Source organism: Eublepharis macularius, chromosome 3 (genome assembly GCF_028583425.1).
Source record: "Eublepharis macularius isolate TG4126 chromosome 3, MPM_Emac_v1.0, whole genome shotgun sequence".
Lineage (NCBI taxonomy): Eukaryota > Metazoa > Chordata > Lepidosauria > Squamata > Eublepharidae > Eublepharis > Eublepharis macularius.
This window is the reverse complement of record NC_072792.1, coordinates 167277877-167299609: the sequence shown is the minus strand read 5'-3', so window position 1 is coordinate 167299609 and position 21733 is coordinate 167277877. Positions and strand designations below refer to the sequence as shown.

General features: G+C 41.3%; 1 protein-coding gene across 3 annotated transcripts; it reads right to left on the bottom strand.

Annotated features, from left to right (window-relative positions):
- Window positions 1–7334: 7334 nt before the first annotated feature.
- Window positions 7335–21601, bottom strand: FAM76B (family with sequence similarity 76 member B). Of its 3 annotated transcripts, none has more exons than XM_054974675.1 (11): window positions 21205–21601; window positions 20430–20494; window positions 19394–19448; window positions 18718–18873; window positions 17464–17666; window positions 15788–15835; window positions 15586–15666; window positions 14897–15032; window positions 12332–12433; window positions 10215–10340; window positions 7335–10022 (listed from the first exon to the last, which is right to left on the bottom strand). In XM_054974675.1, exons 1-10 carry the CDS (start codon window positions 21343–21345, stop codon window positions 10251–10253), a joined length of 1077 nt encoding a protein of 358 aa, XP_054830650.1. In that variant the 5' UTR covers window positions 21346–21601; the 3' UTR covers window positions 7335–10022; window positions 10215–10250. The 3 variants fall into 3 exon arrangements, with proteins under 3 accessions (XP_054830650.1, XP_054830651.1, XP_054830652.1); XM_054974676.1 differs by having other exon boundaries at window positions 14897–15029; XM_054974677.1 differs by having other exon boundaries at window positions 21403–21601.
- Window positions 21602–21733: the final 132 nt, after the last annotated feature.

The following is a 21733-nucleotide window of genomic DNA, read 5'->3' as shown; positions in this document are numbered from 1 at the left end:
CTGGAAGCAGGAGCAGACATTAGAACTGAGAGCCTAAGGGGTGGTCCTACACGCCAAAGAAGAGGAAGATGAATTTGACTTCCTGCCTTCCTGGTTGGACGGTGGGAATCACCCAAGATGTCCTCCGCCTCAGAGGGAGAAACATGTTTCAGCCATTCATGTTTGAAAGTGGAGGATGGAGTTCTATTTTTTTAAGCAAAACCAAGAGCGCTTAGTTGAGGGAAGAGAAATCCAGCCCCTCCTTCCTTTCCTCACCTCACTGCTGTTGCTTTATGGATTTTTCTCCCAGCCTACCTCTGAGAATGGAAGTGAGCTGGGAGGTATGAAAAGTACCATTGCACAGGTAGCTAAGATGAGGAAAAGACAGGATTTATCTCCCCCTTGCTCACATTTTTTGGTTATAAAAATAAGCACCTCCAATTTAGAGATGAATAGATGGGCAAGAGTTTAAATCAGGTGCCTCCCCGTCATGTCTAGTTTGGCCCTTATCAGCTTGAAAAACCAGCATAACGTCCCTTCAAAGTCAATGTTACTCCTAATTATTGCTCTTTAGGTGGAACATCTGTCTTTAAGCATTTATTTAATAGAGAAGATACTGGTCAGATTGGGTTGGAGTGGAAACATGGTTGCACTTTGTTCAGCAGGTGGCCACTTGTGCAGTCACACATGGGTTCTGTGCATGAGCAGGCCAACTACAGAGAGGTTTTAGAAGCTCTAGAGAAGCAGAGAGGACTCTTTTGCCTGTCCCACACTACTTTCCCTTTTTCCAGTGTGAAAAGAAAGGGGAGGAGTGCCCTTCTCTCATTTCCTCAATGCCGCTGCCACTGGAGAGAGGTGCCATTCCTTAAATTTGCAGGAAAAGGAAGCTTGCAATGGGGCAGAAAGGCAGGCATGACTTGTTCATCACCAAGGCAAAACAGGCAAAGGATATGGTTGTTGGAGTGAGGGATTTTCACCCTGCAAGATGTACACTTTTTGAACTGAGCTTTTTGAGCCATATTTTTGAATCCGTTTGCATTCTCTCTCTCTCTCTCTCTTTTGGAAAATACTCAGCTCAAAGACAAAATTGACCTTTTCTTTTCAGGAGAAAGAAAACCAGGTTGCTTAAACTTTATCTCTAAGAAAGAGCTTCTAGTATAAACAACATCTCAGGGGGGTGGCAGAGAGAACTGAGGGAAGGGCATTTCTCCCCCTTTTTATGCACAGGAGAGAAAGGAATGCCCTCTTCATCTTTAGAACTTTTAAAACTTCTCCATGGTTGGGCTGCATATGCACAGAACCCATGTGGGACTGCACATATGCCGTAATGGTGAACGCGTCTTTATAGCAGGATTGGAAAAGACTTCCTCCTTTCCGCCTCACAGCCCCATTCATTCCCAGAGGGTTGTCTTTCTCCCAGAAGTAAATAGGTGTAGCCCACACAGCTGGCAGCCTGTGGCACTGTTGTGGTGGGTCCCGAAAGGCAGAGTAAACTTAGAAGTGAGTTACTCCTTTAAAAACAGTCAAGAACCGTTATATTTAACAGGAAGGAAAAACTGTTATGATGAAACATTAAACATTTTAGTTCCAAAACAATCAGACTTGTCTATTGATCTTTGAATAGAGAAGTCTAAATATGCTAAGATATTCCATCCCACTTCCCCCCACCCCCCCCCCCAACAAGATATTTGGAATGATTAACTAACTAAGCGAGAGATCATTCTTTTTGAAACCAGCCTGATATTGAATCCCAGGAGCGAATCAATAATTCAGCTTCACCCTTGCTGCATTCATGCAGGCAGTAAATCCAGATGAGTGAGCCTTCCCTCCGCCAGGAGGCTTTGAAGAAGCCCTCCATACCGCAGAGCTTAATGAGAAAGAGAACCACATTTTAAAGTTCAGCAGAAGGTGTGTGTTTGTGTGCTCTGATTAAGTGCATGCCGAGTGGGAGGCAATGCAGATGGCTGAAAATATGCTACCAGTGAAACACAGATGATGTTTTCATCAGAGCAGAAATTACCTAATGTGCAGCGTTACAATGACTAGGCAGTGACTGCCACATTTAGGCCAGAACTAGACGATTCCCAACAACACGTTTGCCTCTAATGTGCAAAATGTGTGTTTGTGTGTGTGCTCATTTGCAAGGATGAACTGATGGACCGAAGGCAAGGCAGTCACCTGACCCCTCGTTGTTTGTCTCTTCTCCTTTACCACATCCTCTCCCTATGGTCACAGGTGAATTATGATGGTTTAAGTTAGTGGCACAAAAGAAAGCTTTCTCCTGTAATGTGGAAAAACAAACAAACAAAAAGGATGCATATTTTCTTAGTTGGAGAAACTGGCATCCATGCCTACCAATGAGAGACAGATTTGAGGTTCAGGGCAGGGTTTCAATGCATATTGTGGCAATGAGCATAGAGGTGGAAGAACAAAAGTAATTCACACCTGCTGGTTTCCAGTTTGATTCTGAGAAATACATTGAGGTTTGCTTCATCTTTTCACTAGGTGGAGTTTGCCCTGGTCTGAGCAGGGGGGAAAAATGGACAAGCAGGGTCAGGCACAACCAGGATGGCCAGCTGTCTTGCAATAACAGGAGACACTCCCCACCCCCTCCCCGACCAGGCCATGTCTCTGCCATTGCTGCTCAGTAGAACGGCAGGAACAAATTTTGGCAGGGAGAGGGGGAATGGTATCACATGAATGCCTCAGTATCTCTTACAGTGTGAACCCAGAAGTGATGTCACTGTGTTGGGGTGATAGTCTAGGAGGCATCTGAAACAGCTGTTGCCAGAGGGACTGGAGGGCAAGTTGCAAGTCTCCCCTGAGCTGTGAGCCAGGGTTGGATGTAAAGGGCCCCTCCTTTCCAACAACCCCCTGCCCTTCCCTACAGCCTCTGTGCTCTCATCCCAGCGCTCAGGATGCTGTTGTGAGGAGGGCAGGCCAGCCAATGAGAAGTGAAAGTGATACCACTACCACCATGGCAAGCCACTAGGAAAAGAGCAAGTTGGCTGCAGTGGGGAGGTGGCAATTGTTCTTCCCTTTCTCCACAGTCAGCTTAGGCTGTGGCTACAGCATCTGCTAGGCATGCAGATTTCAGGTTCAATCCCCGACATCTCTTGCTGAAAGGACCAAGTAGGAAGCGATGTGAAAGGCCTCTGCCTGAGGCCCTTGAGAGCAGCTGCCAGTCTGAGTAGACAATACTGACCTTGACAGACCAAGGGTCTGATTCAATATAAGGCAGCCTCAGGTGTTCATGGTGTTGTTGGCCGATGTGAATGTGGCTCTCTGAACCATGGAGTACCACTGTTCTACTCTTTCTCAAGCTAGGGTTGAACCAGTGGGTGCACCACCCCACCAGGAAGTGTTTCTGTCCACTGTAAACATTTTTAAAAAAATGAATTTGTGACTTGACAGTTGCCAGGGGGAGAATGGAGTTTGCTTTCAGAACAGGAACATTTTTGATAAAAAAAATTCCACCCTTCAGCAGCTACGACTGAGAAGATATCAAGGCTCTTAAAGTAGGAATGGCCTACTTTTTCCAGTTGGTTTGCTGCAGCCTACTTATCACTTCCTCCTGCTTACAAATGGGTAAACCTCTTCTTTCAAGGTCAATATTCTCTACTCAGGCTGTGTTAGGTAGATAGCTGTGTTGATCTGCAGCAGAACAGCAGGATGTGAGTCCAGTGGCACCAGAGACCAAGAAGATTTTTAGGAGGTAAGCTTTCAAGAGTCAAAGCTCCCCTCTTCAGGCACTGGGCTTGCTATTGTACTCAGGGAACAGCACCAGGTCTCAGGCAAAAGTCTTTAACATAACTTCCAACCTGATCCATTTAATTGGAGATGTCAAGGATCGAGCCTGTGATCTTCTGTATGCAAGGCTGATGTTCTACCACTGAGCCACTCTCCCCTCAAAGCTGATACAATAGTTTGTCTCTAAGTTGCTACTGAATCCGAATCTTGCTTTTCTACTACAGACCAACATGGCTACCCACCTGAAACTATAGTCCTTTTAGCTTCAAGAAAAATCAGAAATGATAGGGGAATCAGTAAACCCTAAAGCTCGCTCCCATTGTTGGCAGTGTTGTTGCTAGACAAATCACCTGTATTTCAGAATGAACAAAATTCTTGTCGAGCTCCTACAATGGAGGAAAAGTAATCCTATTAGCTTTACCATCCAACATAGATTTGTGCTGCTTATAGCCCAGGAATTAACTTTTAAACTAGAGTATTTAGTTTCTATCCAAATGGAGCAAGCAGACTTTCCCACAATGCTGGGCTGGGCTGTCACTTTCATTCAGCATACTGCAATGGTTGTGGCCAAGGCAAACTACGATTCTTTGATCTCACAATTACAAGTTTTTGTCCCTGCTTAGTACATGGCTCGGGGGGGAGGGCGGGAGCCCAGGCCAGAATGTGGTCATTTTGTTCACAACCTGCAATTTTACATGGTCTCCCTATATGCTGTTTTACTAATCTCAGGCAAAACAGAAGGTGCTTTTTAAAGATTCACATTGTAAGACTAACGTGCGGTCTTCATGCATCGTAGAGGTTGCCTTCTACCTTGTCTTGCCCTGATCTCTAGAATGAATCAACAGGTAGCTTTTATTGGTGGTCACATGACAAATTTGAATGGAAAGGGCCTCTTAGGGATGCCCTTGAATAACCAATTCTGAGTTTCAAAACTCTTTCCATCAGAAAGAAAACCAAGAGCACATTCAAACTATACTTTTGAAACTTAGACATGTTCAAAAGATAAGAGTATTATTTTCACTGATTTTCTGGCTCTGCTTGCAGCTCTCCTACTCCCCACTCATGGGGCCTCGGGGTGGGGGGGAAATCTACCACTCCCCCAAAGCAGCATCTGGGAGGGGGGGGGGAAGCATTTCAGAGTGCAGCAGCAGAAGGGAGGCAGGAAAGTTGTGCTTCCATGCACAGAATTAAGACAGGATCCAACCCAGTACCCTTAACTTAAACAACACATGTAAAGCCTATCATTTCGGGATGGTGTGCCTCTGTTTAAATTATGACATTTCTCTGTGAAGCACAGAAGCAAGACTAAGAAACTGTCCTAAACCTTCTACAGGTATTGCAAGAAATATCTGGCCATTTAAAAGCACACTGACATTCACAATTAAGTGCCATTCACGACATCTATCCTATGAGAGGGAACTTCCATTATCACCGATATCTGCCAGACAAATGCAAAGACCCCGTTTCAATTCTGAAGCTGTATTTTTGAAGGTTTTTCAACCCTCTCTTTATCCAAAGCTGCCTGAACAGCTTATGCTTTGGAGACCCACACTTTTGGGCCAAAAGAGATATCCAGTATAGCCAGCACCTTTAATGGGGCTTCAGCAGCATCTAGTGGCCAACACTGTAAAACCATCCCATCATGAAATTGGAGGTAAATAGCCAGCTTTACTTATGTTAACACACATTTACTGTATACATGTAAATGTGACTGAACTTAAGCACATGTGTATGCATGTAGCATTGTGCTAATTAGAGCAGAATCAAAGCCATATTTCCATGACAGCAAAATTCAGTTATAAGACCAAGATCGCCTTATCATTTAACTCAAATGACCAAAGTTCTTCCCATTTATCTGTAAACCGGACACTGCTGACTTTAGTCTTGAAGGTTTTTGTAACTAGAACCCCAAGGGATCACCAGTATTCTTTATTCATTTACAAAAGAAGACGATGTACTCAATACATTTTAACACAGGACATAACTGTATGGACAAAAAACTTCTTGCAAGTTAATGCTTTGCAAGAATGACAGCAGCAAACAGGTTTGCATTACATAATTTTATGTCAGGCAGAACATAAGCTACCAAGTGAATTTTATAGAACATCGATACTCCTAGCCACCTCACAGTACTCCCAGCATGACTGAAACTGAGCTTAGTGTCTTAATTCTGTTAACCTAAAGGTTGATATAAGCCATCAAATTAAACAGCCACTTCTAATACACTCTGCACTTACAGGGCCATTGTGAACAGTGTGCTTGATGTCAGCTTTTGAAACGTGGCTTCATATTCCAGCTCAGCCACAGCATAATGAGCTTAAGCCAGTCTTTTTCATGAGGGGTTCACATTAACCTACAGGATGGGAACAATAGTGACATGTTCTCACAGCAAACTCTGTAAAACAGAAGACATCTGAAAAAGCCTCTTCACAGTCCCCACATAGTGCTGAAGCAGTTTGTCAGATCAAGTCCAACAACTGAGCATTCCAATAAGGTTTGAGCTTCACGCTGTTTGAGGCAGGTAGCCATACTGCTGTGCAGCGGAAGAGCAAGCTTTGAATCTAGAAGCACTTAAAACACCTACAAAGATTTCCAGGATATAAGCTTTTAAGAGTCACAGCTCACTGACAAAGGGAGCTTTGACTCTCAGTTTGGCTCTCAGAGAGCCAGTTTGGTATAGTGGTTAAGAGCGCAGGACTCTAATTTGGAGACCAGGTTCGATTCCCCACTCCTCCACTTGAAGCCAGCTGGGTGACTTCGGGTCAAAGCTCTCTCAGAGCTCTTTCAGCCCTACCCACCTCACAAGGTGATTGTCATGAGGATAATAACACACTTTGTAACACACTCTGAGAGGGCATTAAGTTGTCCTAAAGGGTGGTATATAAATCAAATGTTATTATTATAATTATTATAAAAGCTTATAGCCTGGACACCTTGTTGGTCATCAAGCTGCTACTGAACTCAGATCTTGAGTTTCAGATTGAAATAATGTACATATACTTGTGTGTCCAGATTTCACACTGTTTGTGCAGGAAAAATATCACCCCCTTATTTGTAATTTTCCCTATTTTGAAGTGGTTAAAATTTGTCAGGAGGTAGCCTTTATCACAAAACATAGCTCCACAGTTTAGAGGAGGGTGCCATGAATGTGTCAGATTGCTTCATTCCCTACAGGTTATTGTTCAGTTGCACCTTTATTCCTCATTATTGCCTGATGGAAACAACACAATGGCTAGGTTCCAAAGAGTGCACAAGTGGTTACACATACCCAAGGGGATGGCTGGTGGACTTTGGGCATACCACTCTTGCAGCCTTTTGTTCATAGTTGAAACGGATGAGAACTTCAAAGACAGGATGTGATACAGTGCAGGGCTCTGCTGTTCTAGAATAAAGGGTAAAGGCGCTCACTGGTCTTCTCATGCCCTTGAGCACATTTTAAGTAACTTTTTTGATCCAGCCAATGGTGTTTGCTTAAGCCAGTAGAGATGAGACTAAAAATACTGTAAAATTTAAACACATGTTCAACTTTTCCCTCTTTTCTCAGCTCAGGACAAATGAAAATGGACAGATAAGATTTTCAGAATAATGGAAGCTGGATGGACTGGTTGATGTTTTAACAAGTTTTTATTGTGAAATATTGGATTTAGAAAAAGTACAAAAAATGTTGACCGTCAAATGTGTTCCAGTACAGAATTTCAATAGTATATACATGTATAGCAAGCTTAGCATCTTCACCTTAAAATGGACACAGGCTTACTAAAAAGGGACTGCAATATTCACAGGCCTAAAATAAATAACTCAAGCCAAGTGAGCCTTATTGTTCAATGCTAATCAACAGCAGAAAAAATGACTAAAATGCACCTTATAGTACAATGCATCACCTTGAAAGTCTATGTAAAAATCAGGTTCTTTGTGAAAATACCTACAACTCCAGGATTTCACATGCTAGTGTCTAGCCTTTAAAAATTCCAAGTTAAAAAGAGGTTATTAAATTCAAAAACCCCAAATGGCATTTTAAATGATCAATCTGAAGTCTCTAAATATTTTTTATACTGGGCTTGGTAAAACACCAGTATTCGGAAACCAAATTTTGTATCTCTTTCTCTAAAATGTTCCTACTGCAGCATAGCAAATGTCACTGGGAATGCTTTGATGTCAATCAATTTTATGAGAAGTTTTGACCATTTGTTAAAAAATCGAACATACCAGTGATACATGGCTGTTCAACTGGAAAAAGATATCAAAATTCTATGAAATGAAAGTTGGTAATTAAAAAAACTCTTTTTCAATGACTGAACAGTTCAATAGGTTACCCTATCTGTGTTATCATGTAAGAGAAAAAATAGTTTTTATAAACTTACGAAGTTTATTTTAGTATACGAAAAATTTTAAAAATCTCAATATTGTAGAAAGCAGCTTTGTTTCCCTTTCAATTACAATTATTCAGTAGTTTGTTGGGAACAAATCCTCCCAATCTTCAGGTAGCTGGAGGCCCAAACCCAAAATATAACGCTAGCCGAAGTGCAAGTAATTCCTGCAATAATTAGTAATGTGAGCACCCTTGTATCAAACAGGCTTTCCATTTCATGGAAAAACAGCTTGTTTTAAAGCTGGTGAAAGCATGCTTTCTGGAGCAAGCTTTTGACATTTTTCTGTCATTTGTATTAGCATCCCAAAGCATCAACTGGAACTTTAAACAGAGGAGAAAATAAGATTTCTCTGACACCACCATTTCCCTTCAAAAAGCAGCTTTTAAAGTTCTCCCCGCCCCCACACGTGCCTGCAGAGATATGTCTGCCAATTAGCTTCAAAACTCCTGTGTCCTGTAGTATGGTTTGGGCACAGTTCTGGAGTGCATTGTTTGTTCATGCAGAACTAGTCTGACCATGAAGGTCTTACTATCCTAGCATGCAAACCAACCCTCTCCTCCTACAACAGCCTATGACAGCTGATAATTGGTAGGGGCAGGGGTAAGGTGTCTTTTGATCTTCTTGATAAATTTCCACATAATCTCAGAGTTCTCTGGGACAGTTCGAAAGCCACTGTTTTAGGACATGCCTATATGGCTCTTACGAGTGTGGAACAGAATGCTGATTCAGCTCATTCAATCCCTACAATCCACAATGTGCTGCTGACTGCAGCTGACTGGCTGCCCAGTGGCCAGCTCGGCTACTGCGGGATATACAGTTCACCTGGGAACAGGCAGTTTTGCTCTCAGCGGGTAGTGTCCAGGGGCACTTTTGAATGTCCCAGGTTACCTGTTGCAACACACAACTACTGTATGACTGTGCCTACAGCAAATAAAGCTATTTTTACGGAGAGGTGGGGGGGAGAGGTTGTTTCTTATTGTATACTAATAAAAAAAGCATGTTTCCTTAACCAATTTTTAAAGTATTATTATGCTATGATGCTACTAAAAGAAATATGAGCATCATCCAATTTAGGACATACCATGTAGACTACAATGCTAAAGCATTGAGACAAAAATATGCTTTTAAAAGCCCTGTAGTTTTAATGTAGCAAAAAAAGAGATTAAATTAGGCACAACAAAAGTTAAGACATACTCTCTATAGACACGTCTGTTACAGTTATCTACAGCCAATATTTCCATTGCTTACCAATTCTTAACACCTTCCCTAGGATCCTAACAACTTTGATCTTAGCATTCGATTCTTCTGTACACACACACACATTTATATATACACACAAACATGAAACTTGATTTTTTTTAAAAAATCCCCCAAATCCATATATACAAAATACCAGCATTCCTATAAATAAACAGTTGGAGAAAAGGCACTTGGCGAGAGAAAAAAGTCTACAGTAAATTTTCAAAAAACCACATTTTGTTCTGGTACTTACAATAAAGAATCTCTTTTTAAATTTCTATCACAAGAAATGCAAAACACTAATCACTATGAATAAAACTGTTAAAATTCTTTTACATATATTTATAGGTTTAAACGACATGTAATAAAAGCACCATGATTTTAAAATCTTCTGCGTACTCTTATTGTGACCCAAACAGAAAGCAGTTGCCACACATCAAGTCCTCCTGCTTCACCTTCCAAGCTAGCTGCTGCTGTAGTACTGATATGGTGGGTAGTGTTTCCTGATGCCAATCTGCCCAGAGCTCAGGCCAGTTCTGTTCTTGCCCAAGTGTTCTTTATAAACCCAATTTCAGTGATTGAATCTGTGTAACAATTGCTGCCAGTCAAACTTGTTATTGCATGATGTGGTTTAAAAAAAGAGCACACGCTCTCACTGAACACCAGTTATTGGCCAAAAGTTCCCTGTATTAAGAAAAAAAAGTTTTAAAAGCGTTCTTCAAGCCAGCTGAAGTAATTTAGTCCAAATGCTTTAAAACTTAAAAATGCAATTCATTTACAAAAAAAAAACCCAACTCTAGGAAATATGCCTGTTACCCTGTGTGCAAAAACATTTTTCTTCCTACGACAAACTATGGAGTTCCCAGAGTCATTTACCTTTGAATATTCACACCTATGAGGGTAGCGTGCTCTTCATGGAGATGTCAGCATACTCCCACTCTTATCAAACTTCTTGCCCTTCGATAATGCTGCAACCTGTTTGAGTAACTCTCGGTTTTTTGCCTGCAAGAGAGAAAACAATTTGTGCTTTTAAGCATTTTGTAAGTCTTTGGTACCGCACTGCTTAAACCAAAAACATTTTTGTGATGACATGGAAACATTTATTTATTCAGTTCTCCCAGTACAAAGATTGCCTCTTCCACTTTTCTACCAGTGTCATGAAGGCTCTAAAAAACTCAACCTGAGTTCCCATTGCCTACACAAGTAGAAATATTCTTACAACTGTTAGTAGAAGAACTAACTCTTATCCACTTGGATAAAAATCTGTTTTTCTGAAGCTAACCATTAAAAGTAAGGATCTACAGAGCTACTTTTAAATGAAACGGCTTAGGAGAACCAGTAAGATTTTTTTTTTCTTTGAAGCACACAACCATGTCATACCGGAGTATATGAAATGCTCTTTTGCCATGCAGCATGAGGAAGTGTTCGAATAGGAAACCCCTACACCCATGCAGCTAGTTGTATGGTTCTTTGGATTCTAAAGAAATCATACTACCAAAGAAACAAGAGGGTTCCATTGTAATGCTTTACAGGAAGCACCTTAAAGTACCTCTACAGGTGGAAGGATGTATCAGTAAATACATTGACCTCTTCCCTCATCTAGTCTAATAACTTGACTAGCTGACTAAATTATTGAAAGGCAGTTTACAGGATGGTTCATATTGCTCAAAGAAGCTGTAGTTTAAATATTACCAACAGAATTGTGCTGAAATGTAGCAAATTTAACAGAAGTGCTAAAAGGGAACATTTTTATTTTTATTTATTTTATTATAATTATTTTATTTTTATTATTATTTTTATTCATCCCCAATCTCCCAAAACTATCCCCACAAATATAACAACTCTGCACAAAAATGTAGGCTCCAAGTTCTTATAATGCTTTCTTCCGAGATAAAAGTTTTTAATTTCTTTTCCAAATGCAGCTAATTATTCACAAGGAAGAATTTGTGGAGGGGAAAGGACTTTAACTCTTTCCTCCTCTTTTTCACCACTGAAGAGAGTCATCTCAGCCTCTTGCTGAAGAATACAGGTAACTTTTTCCCATTGATGGTAATAAAAGCAAATGATTAAAAATCCTCTGTCTCTGTTTGCACTGTAACCACAATGGCTACATTGGGGGGGGGGGATAAGTATTTTAAAAGGATCACCAAGAAAACATAACCTGTAGTTATGAGCCATGCTGGAGAACAGGTATGCACAAATACAAGCAGGCAGCTTATCTTTAATGCAATCTCCCTAAATGCAATAGCTGCACAAGAAACCTTGGAACCGCAGCCTGAGGCCAACTAAGATACTCATAAATACTTTTCAAGTTGACTCCTGGTACTGGAGGTCACGTAATGGGACCAGGCCACTGCACCTGTCATTTCAGCTCTAAGCCCCACTAATTCTAGCACTGCTCAGTGTTTGTGAATTAAAAAATGCAGTGGTCTCCAATTGTTGGAGGACTAGTTCTATGAGATTTAAATCTTGGGTGTTTTTTTTTTGTATTTTCAACTGTAATTTAACTGGGCTGTTATAATTTGTGTCCTTGCAGCCTGGATGCTGCTGTTAGCTGCCTTGAGTCCAATGAGATACAGGACACAAATATTTTATAAGACAACAGGTAACCCAGTGTCTGAAGGTGGATGTGCGGTCCTCTACAATGAAAAACCATAAAGAGACACACTCAGGAACACCACTGGAGCGTGGACTGAATCATAGCCATCCACAGTCCCTCATACAGGGGTAATTCCTTGTATCCTATATTGTAGTCTTTAAACTTTGTTCAACAGATCCCAGCAGGAGATACTAAGAAGTGGCAGAGTTCATGCTTTCAGTCTGACTCCAGACTGCAAGTTCCTCTGGATCTAAATCAACGCCCCCTACACACACCTAGGAATTGAGCTCTCAAGGGGAGCTCACAGTAGTCCTCATTGTGAACCCAGACACAATGCAAGGAATACATAAAGTGCAGTTAGGCCCTTCCATCTGTGAGCTGTTATGTTGCTTACCTGAAGCTGTTCCACAGTTTCCTTGTGAGCTCGCTCCATACTGTTCATCTTTGTCCTTAAGTTTGACTCCTGGTACTGAAAATCTGCCTTCAGCTCTGTCAACTAGGAAAAAAAGAATTGTTTGAGATCTTTAATATATTACTTGCCTGAAACACTGTAATTCACACATGACAATAAATTTTCCATCTCCTTGGTGAATCCAGCAGAAAATTCTATCCACTGTTCCATTTGTTTGAAAATTAGCAAAGGAAATAATTATTTTATTTACTAGAGAAAAATAGTCAACCTGTCTTTACAACATGATACTCCATTTCAGAATTTCATCTACATTTTTAGGGAAAAAATAGATTACATGGAAAGTAACAAGAATATCTATTTAGACGGGATCTTCCCAAAACAAGCTGGCACATGCAAGTTAGAATATAATGTTCTAAAGTACATTCTTTAAAAAGTAAACCTTGAACTACCTTGGACCTTGTGTACATTTTAATGTACCTTTTTAGTGGCAAATAAGCAAAACTACATCACCGGATTAGCCAGTCATAAATAAAGATAATTTCAAACAGCAAAACTGACAATAAAACGAGTACAAATAGAACACTTCTTTAAATGCCAATATTATCCTACATCTTTGTTCTCTCCTACTGCATCATCATTAAGATCTATCTGATTATCTCAATTTTTTGCAATGCCCCAGGATATTATCAACTGAGACTATACTAAATTAAATGGCAAAAAACCTAGGGCACTGTTTTGAAGGGTCCTCGGAGAATAACAATCTCACAATGTACAATACTTTAAGGGTAGCTGCAAATCCATTTGCTACAAAATTAAACATATGTGCAGCAGCATCCATCCATTTCTGATCACAACGAGATTAGCTTATTGCAATGTGCTTTAATGTCACAATGTGACTCAGAAGATAGTTCAGAAACATCAATTAAGGTGCAGAACAGTGCTGCTAACCAGGCTACAGCCACCTACATCCCTTTGGGAATCTATCTCAACAGATTTGAAAGAGCTGCTCTGGCAACCAATAATTTCTGAGGACAAATCAGTGCTGGCACTTACTTTTAAAGCCCTATCCACTTGAAAAGCAGGGCACTCTGTCTGCTCCCACTTGTATCTGCCCAAATGCAGAAATGTATTGGAAGCCCTGTGGCATCTCTCTCTCCACCCCTGGATAAGAAGAGGACTGGCCAGAAGAGACTGGGCCATTTTGATTGTTGCACTTCACTGGAGGAATGCCCCCCCGCCCCCACTACTTCTTTGCATCTGATGAAGTGGGCAACTCAAATGAATGGGTGGTGGTATCTTGGCTTTGAGCAGAAAAACTGATAGATGCCCCCCCCCCGGTCAGCTGGCTGGCAGTGAAGCTTGAAGCAGACAGCAGAAAGGATGCACCTTCTTGCTCCAAGCCTCTCCACCAGCCAGCTGATGGGGCAGTGTTGGAGGGGAAAGCATGTTCAGCACACTTTCTCTTACATTCACAGCCCACTCAATTCCCTGGCCAATGGGAGGAGGTTCTTATCACAGCATGGGCTACAAGGGCAAGCAGAAGAAGGGAGAATTTCTCCTCCTTCATGAGTCCCCAAATTGCTGTATACCTATTCATTTCGTATGCCACTGCTCACCAGAAATAAAGTATTCACTCTGTAGGAAGGAAAGGAAAGAAACCATGGGATATTTCGCATATACTATCAGGATAAAGGCACATCCTACTGAATAGCTGTTAGAGAAACATACAGTGCTGTCATCTTAGCTTCTTGTGAATATCAAAGTAATCAAATGTGTGAACGGACTATAAAGTGAACAGTATCTTCACACTATGTGCTATCCACTACAAATAAGTTACAGATAACTGAAGTATGTGATGACTGAAGTGCCATGAATTTCAAAATGAACAGGGAAGGAGAAAAAGCCTCATAGGTGCTGGCAATTTTAATTCTTTCTACATGCTGTTAAAAGTGTATAATTGTAATGAAGTTAGTTGTGTGTGTTTTAGGTGGGATGGCTGTAGTTTGACGGCAATGATCTTATGTCTATATGGTACAATCTCTAACTAATGCAAACATAGGTCTGTCCCTCTAATTCTGATTGTTAAATTGATAGCATGTCTCTGTATCTGCAGACATCATTATGGTTATATTCTGGATGTAGCCCAACTGTTGAAACAGATCTCACACAAACAACTTATAAAAGTCATGTTTGCCCTTTCTAGAATTTACTTTATTGTAACTGAGGTTCAGCTATGTTATTCATTAAAATAGGCGAACCTGAGAACCTAACTATCATTATCAGTACAGGATAATACATTTTAAGTTCCAGACACCTGACTTATAAACAAACAAACAGAGAGAGAGGGGGGGGGAGGGACTCTCTTTCACAATAAGAGAATGAAATTAATGAAAATACACACACACACCCCAAATTATCAGAAAACACAAAATCAAACCCATATGAATAAAGCCCATTTCTAATCAAGTCTCTCTTTTTTAAATTATTTGCAACACAGGGAGACAATCAAACATATACAAAGTTGCTACTGGAAAGTTGGGCTTTTACCTTCTTATCTTTTTCCAGGATGGTTTGATCTCTTTGTTGCAAGAGACGTTTAAGTGACATCACTTCTTCTTTCAACTGACTTATGAGGACAAAGTTGTCAGTCCCTCCACTGTCTGCAGACTGATTTATAGAACTACTGTAAAGTAACAGCATTCAATGTGACCAAAGGAGGACAAAAAAAATGTACATATTCCAAACTAACAGTTTCACAAGCATCCTTAAGGACTAATGCAAAAAAAGTATGTACCTGACAGAAATGGATGAAACTTGCAAATTAGCTTACTAATGGCACACATTATATACACCTGCAGAAATATAATTAAGTATTAGCTTCAAAGAGTCAAATACTTACTAAATGAAGCAGCTACCTTTTACATAAATTCCAACTGTTTCAGAGACATCTGTGCTCAGTGTCTCTTGTCTAACAAAGTGTATTTGGAACAAAGTGTTCATAAGAACCAGAACAGATTCAAACTTACATAACAACTGAACTTCTGCTGCTAAAGGAGCATCCAATGTCGGACTACACATCTTTTGTTCTAATTTTAGTTACTCTCCCCCTCAGTTTACAGAAGCTTAAGTGCAGGTCCATCTTATGAAAAATTATAGGACCGAAAGATATGGCAAATAAAAAAAATGAATGAATTTTTCTTGTTAATAGTAAAGGGAAAAATCATTCTGAATTTTACCTATCTCCATTAGATGGCTTGGATTCCATTTTGGGCTTTTTCTTTGGAGTTTCATTCTGAATAGTTGCAGAGGATTTATGGCTGGAAAAAAACCAGACATTTCATGTGTATCAATATACATCTAATTTTAAACAAAATACAATGCACACAATTGAAGAAAGATTCAAAGACCCAACTTTTGAATAAAATGTCCAATACTCACCTCTGTTTCCACAATCCCTGATCTTGTTCTGGACTCAGACTGCTGATTCTGAAATACAGAATACAGAACAGGCTTCACAGTGACAACCTCATCAATAGTCAAATAAGTACCACCTATACATCTCACGGCAAGTGCTCTCTCTAAGCACTTTATTTAGAATTTGCATTTCTCTCTCTCTTATTACACACACAACTCATCCTTCTCCAAAAATACTTTAGCTGCATTCACTAACATCAGCTCTAGAATGGAGAGAAGCCTACAAAAGTTAACATTTCTTAAATGTAAACACTTTAAACAGCTGATGCGACCCAAACACTTAAGACATCCAAGTGTGTCTGTGTGCTACTTCTAGAAGTGGATGCAGCTTGGCTACAACAGCCTGAGCATACCCAGTGGGAATTCTGACTCTCTGAAGAGGATATACCCTTGCCATATCAACCTCTGTCTGAAAAGAAACTGTTCCTGCAGCATAAAGGGCTTCCATTCAAAAAATACAAGCAACTGGAATCTGGTTAAGTTCATTACCAAAAATACAGATTGATATCCCGAGGCATTTTAGTGACCCAAAGGCTCTTGCTGCTGTTATCATACTTTCAAAGAACTCATAATCAGTGCAACAAAATGGTTACCCAGGGTGAGATGAGTGCTGGTTGCAGTTGATCTGTCTTAAGAAAAAGGGAATGTTCCCCATGAGGTTTGATAGGCTGTGGGGCCAGGGAGGGGCCTGCAGGAGTCTTGGTGTGGGATGCTCTTCTTCCTGGACTACAACTCCCAGCTGCCCCAGGCCAAGAAAGTATGGGAAAAACAAGGGGTGGAGCAGCCTGAATAGAAATACCCAGCCCATCCTGAGGGAAGTTAGTCACCTTCTTGGAGGAAGAAGGAGAGGCTCCTGCTGCTGGATGAAACCCAGGAGCCTAGGCCCTAAATGTGGAGGGCCTGGGAAGCAGCAGAAAGGAAATAAAGGGGGAACCTTCTTCCCTGAGACCACCACCCCTTAAGGGAGAGTAGGGAACAGTGTGGTAGGGAAAGCAGACGGTGGTTCTCTTCAGTTTGATTTTCTGCCCTAGGGGTTCTGAAAAGAGGGGGGGGGGTCTACCCCGATGTGTTGTGCCTTTACCTGCTTTGTATATAGTGCTCTGTATATAGTTATTAAATTACACTTTTTGAATATAAAGAACCTTGTGGTGCTCTGACTACACAACCTCCCCCACTTCGCACGCTACAAGAAGGGAGGGAGCCCGGGAGAAACTGATACGGCTGGACCTTGGTGGGTTGCCAATTCTCCAGGGCCCAACCAAAGATCGGGCAATTCATTTCCCAGTAAGGAAATTCAGCCGGAGGGGTCTCACTGCCCCTCAGTCAGGCGGTGTACAGATCAGTGAGTGGTGGCAGCGACGGAGAGTGTGAACCACACCCACCAGGGACGGTGGGAGTCGAATAGTGGGGCTAGCAGGCCATTGACGGCGGCTCAGTTGCCCGGACAGAGAGCCAGCACCCGTTCCGCCACAATCAGTATGAGCAGAAAGTATTATTCTATGACACATAAAACAATACAATAACTGTCTTCCTTTAAGGTACTAGCTGTTTCAGCAACATCACCACCTGGTCCCTTAGTCCAACTGCAGCATATGAGAGCAGCAGATCAGCTCAGTCCCTTGGTACTTCACAGAACTTACTTGTGATGGCTACTGCTGTGTCGATGATGGTGATGGTGATGGCGGTGATGGTGGTGTTTCAAATGATGCTGGTCTTTTTCAGAGAGAGATGTGGAGGAAGAATTAGAATGCGCAGACCCTAAGCTCTTCCTCTGTTCCTTGGTCTTCTGCAGGACCCTCTTGTAGGACAGAGTGCAGAGCCAACACAATAGCTTCCCATCAACCTTTTGGGAAATCATTCGCAGCAAGTTATGTTACACGTACTGAGTGCTAAAAAGACATACAACAGCCAAAATAAAATTATCAAATACCACTGCTGTGATTCTTGCACATATAAACAAGTTACAAATATAGTGGAGATTCAACAGCACATGAAATTCAACATGTCAGACACTCTGCTGAAAACTGAGTAACAAAAACACTATCTGACTATCTGACAGATACAAAGGTTTCACTAGTGGCTCTATCACTTCATGTTCAAGATGTACCACAGATCTTTTCAACAATTTATCTATAATTTTGGTCAACTTACACTGTAGCAGCTTACCCCATGGTATTTCACAATATGACAACATTTGTAGCAACACAAGGGAAGGGGGAACTGAAAAGTTCTCAGCTGGAGTAAATGAAAAACTAACTATTAAGAGTTTTCTGTCTTCACATGATATACTTAGCATGTTAGTGTAGCTTACCACCAACGAAATCCTCCTAAATAATTCTGTGATGATCTGACATAGACTAGCTACAAGTGAGCCATAAGTGGACATCTCAAATATCAAGGACTGTTTCAAGGGGACCTGCCAAAGTTAACTCTCTTACAATGTTTTACTTGCGCCTGAGAAAATTAAGTTAAATATGCCCAAGTTAAAGGTGTTTAATTGGAAAGTAAGTTGGCAAGGCTATTTTGCTCAAGCATCATCCCAGCAGCATGGCATCCCCAGGAGCTTTTTGTTTGGGGCTCAGACCAGAAACTACATCCAGTGACATGCGATGCCGTATCCACCTAAAAATCTGGATGCGCTTTAAGCATGTCAGGTGATGCTTTGGCTTTCCCCACAACTGTTTCATTTTCAGCCTGGGCCTTTTCATCTGCCACCCAGAGGATCAAGATAGGGAGGGCCCAACAACTGGGAGGTCTCCAGCCAGATGTGGACAAATGGTTTCCCTAGCATGTGTGCATCATTATCCTGATTTAAAATAAGGCAGGACCTTACAACTGATAACTCATAACTGCTTTATCTCATCTTCAATAAAGTTCTAACAGCCAAAACATACCTTTCTTCTTCCCTCTTCTTTGCGATCAAAAGCACACTGCTGCTTGCACTGTTCACATGTTTGAGGCGGTCCATATTTCTTTTCAGAGTTTGTGCAGCGCTGACATTTTGTGCCAATAAAAGCTGCAATGATGTTACAGTATTGACAAGGTTTCGGCTGTAAGAATACAATTAAAAAATATTATTTATTGTTTTAAGTTGTCAGCATTGTAAATGACAAACTAGAACTGGAGGGAAAAAGTAAAACTGTTCATTCCAACCAAGCTCCTATGTTCAGAAAAATATTACACAATGAAACTATGTTACAGTTAAAACTAGAACAAAAAATTACTTGGTCACTTCTAAAAAATAAAATATGAATAATATTCATCTGTACAGACAATGGTGCAGAAAAATAGCTATGATCTTATCAACAGTGTAAGGTTATAACAAAAATTATTGCCAGTGCAGTATATTGCTTAGTGTCAAGAGGAGAAACTGGGAGAATTCCCCCCACTGCCATGGAAGTTTGCTGAGTGATCACTGGCCAGTCACATGTTCTCAGATTAATTTAACTTACAGGGTTGCTGTATGGATACAATGGAGAAATGATATAAGCCATTTTGGGTCCCCAATCAAGAGAAAAGAAGGGTGTAAATGAAGTAAATAAATATAATAATGTACAGATGCTAACTCACCGTTCCAAACTGTTTCACATTTTGGGCACACTTCTTACATATTGTATTAGTTTTGCTAAAAAAAGGTAGAGGAAAAGCAGATTCCATTATACTGAATTTGTGAAAAGTATTAACATTCAGAGGATTAACCATTTAGGAATTTTTAAATTTTGTTCAGAAGACATAAATATTTTGTAAACAAAGTAAAAACAAATTTTACTAAAAATGAAAAAAGATACAAAACAGCTAAACTGATTTGTTAATAAAAATGAACCTTCCAAACAGATCGGTACTGCAGAAGACAAGTGGACACAGGGACAGATTTCTAGCTTCCTTCAATTGACCTGATTACATTCTTGCAATTAATATAATTTCCAGGAATTAATGTTTGAGATGAAAAATTGGGGAAAGAACTAAATGGCAATGCTTGGAACTTTAATGCAAACCATTCAGTTATCATTAACTACATTCCTCAAATACCCTAGCCCATTTTGTTCAATGTGTGACCTGGAAAATTAAAATTGAAGCATCTGGATAAAATCTCTAAGCTGCATTAATGTAGAAGTAGTCTTGATAAAGGCAGGAAATGAAAAAGTATGTATGAACAATCTAAAGCATCAAAGAAAACAAACAGGATGAAATGCAGTAACAGCTGGAACAGATGTATACTTAAATACATCTGGGATCCTAACTAATCACAAGATGATTTTCAGTGCTACTCTTAAGCACAGACTGTTGTAAGCCTATTGACTTCACTGAAATTAGATCTGTGTAATGCTAGTAAGTGTAGCACTGTTTGATCAATGGAATAGGACCACAAAGAAAGCAACATCAGTTCAAAGCTCATCTTGTTATCTAACATGTTAAAAACATTAACAAATTAAGCAGCGCTGAGGAAGTTTATGCAGAATTGCTGAGGGGCATATGTAGAGAACTTCAACGCTAAGGAAATTTCATTAAAATCTCCCTGACATACAAAGTACGCATGACAATACATTTCTGAGGAAAACAATTTCTTTTTTGTTTGCAAGTATGAATCAACACAGAAAAAGTGTACCTCTCTTGTTGAAACTCTGATCGACAGTAGGTACATTTCACCATGGGATGGGCAATGCGACATTCCTAAAGAGAAAAAAACAGGAAGTCAGAACTGCTTACTAACACAAAACCAACGACATTCCAAATTCATCTTTTTACCTTTTGAAATTATACCAGAAACTATTGATTAGTCAAAACAATTGTCAACAAATTGTTAGCAAAATTATTTGCTCACACTCCTCTAATCAATGCTGTTTCAAGTTAATCTCCATCCTTCCTACCTGCCTGAAATTTTGTCTTCACTTTTCATCTCCGGGGCAAGAGAATGCTTGGTCAGGTTACTATCCAGCTTAAGTCTCTTAGTTATATGCATTCATTAAGTGACAATAGAAGACAGTATTGCATAATATTGTATAGATAGATACAGATGAGTGTTGGCTCACTCAGGGGTATGTGCCAGGACACCATAAAAGCCATCTTAGCTGTGAATAATAACAATAATAATAATAAAAATACTGCCCTAGTAGGGAAATAAGGTAAGCTCTCACTAGGCTATGCGCAGCAAACCTAAGTAACCACGCCGAGTAATGTGTGAAGAGACTCTTAACATGTATGTCGTTCCAAAGTTCGCCCCAAGAGCTCCCTGCAACCGCTTGATTAATTCCCATTTTTTATGTTCTGGGCAGCTTTCCTGGCTGCAGCCCTCCCTTCAACACCCTCCCCTCCTTTGCCGGATATCCTCTCGGCCCAGCGCCGTCCCTTCCCTCCTCCCCGTCGGCCTTGGGGAGCGGCACCTTGCAGAGCTGCTGTCCTTGGGAGAGCTCCTCGAAAGGGTAGCGCTGGTTGCACTTGGTGCAAGCGTAGAGGGCCGGGGCCGCGCCGGCTCCAGCTCCAGCCGCCGCCGCCGCCCCGGAGGCCCCGGATGTTGCCGCCATCCGTCCTCCCCTCAGCGCAGCCAACGGCCCACCGTCGCCGGTCGGCCGGGAACCAACCCCAAGAGAGCGCGCGCGACTCGGAGCGGGTGGGTCTTCCTCCTCCCCTCAGGCTGTCGGCTCCTTCCCCGCCGCCTCGTCGCTCCTCCGGCCTAGGCTCCGGATCCTTCTGGGGTCGACCTCCGCGGCCAGGCCCTGCCTCCTCTTCCTCCTCCCGCCCTTCCTTCCTTCCCCTCACACAAACACAGCGCGAGGGAGAAGGCCGACAAACGGACGCAGCGCGAGCCTCGCCACCTCAGCCAATCCGGGCGGCGCGGCGCGGAGGCCTTCAAACCTCGCTTGGCCAATCACGGGCCGCCTGAAACTGCGTTAGGGCCAATAAGAAAAAAGA

What these genes read in the sequence shown, in the direction of transcription:
- FAM76B (XM_054974675.1), bottom strand. Translation starts at nt 21,345, where the DNA reads ATGGCGGCAACATCCGGGGCCTCCGGGGCGGCGGCGGCGGCTGGAGCT. An exon ending in TCAGAGTTTCAACAAGAGAG is followed by an intron (nt 19,449 to 20,429) that starts GTACACTTTTTC and finishes ACCTTTTTTTAG; the next exon opens with CAAAACTAATACAATATGTA. An exon ending in CAGGGATTGTGGAAACAGAG is followed by an intron (nt 15,667 to 15,787) that starts GTGAGTATTGGA and finishes GTTTTTTTCCAG; the next exon opens with CCATAAATCCTCTGCAACTA.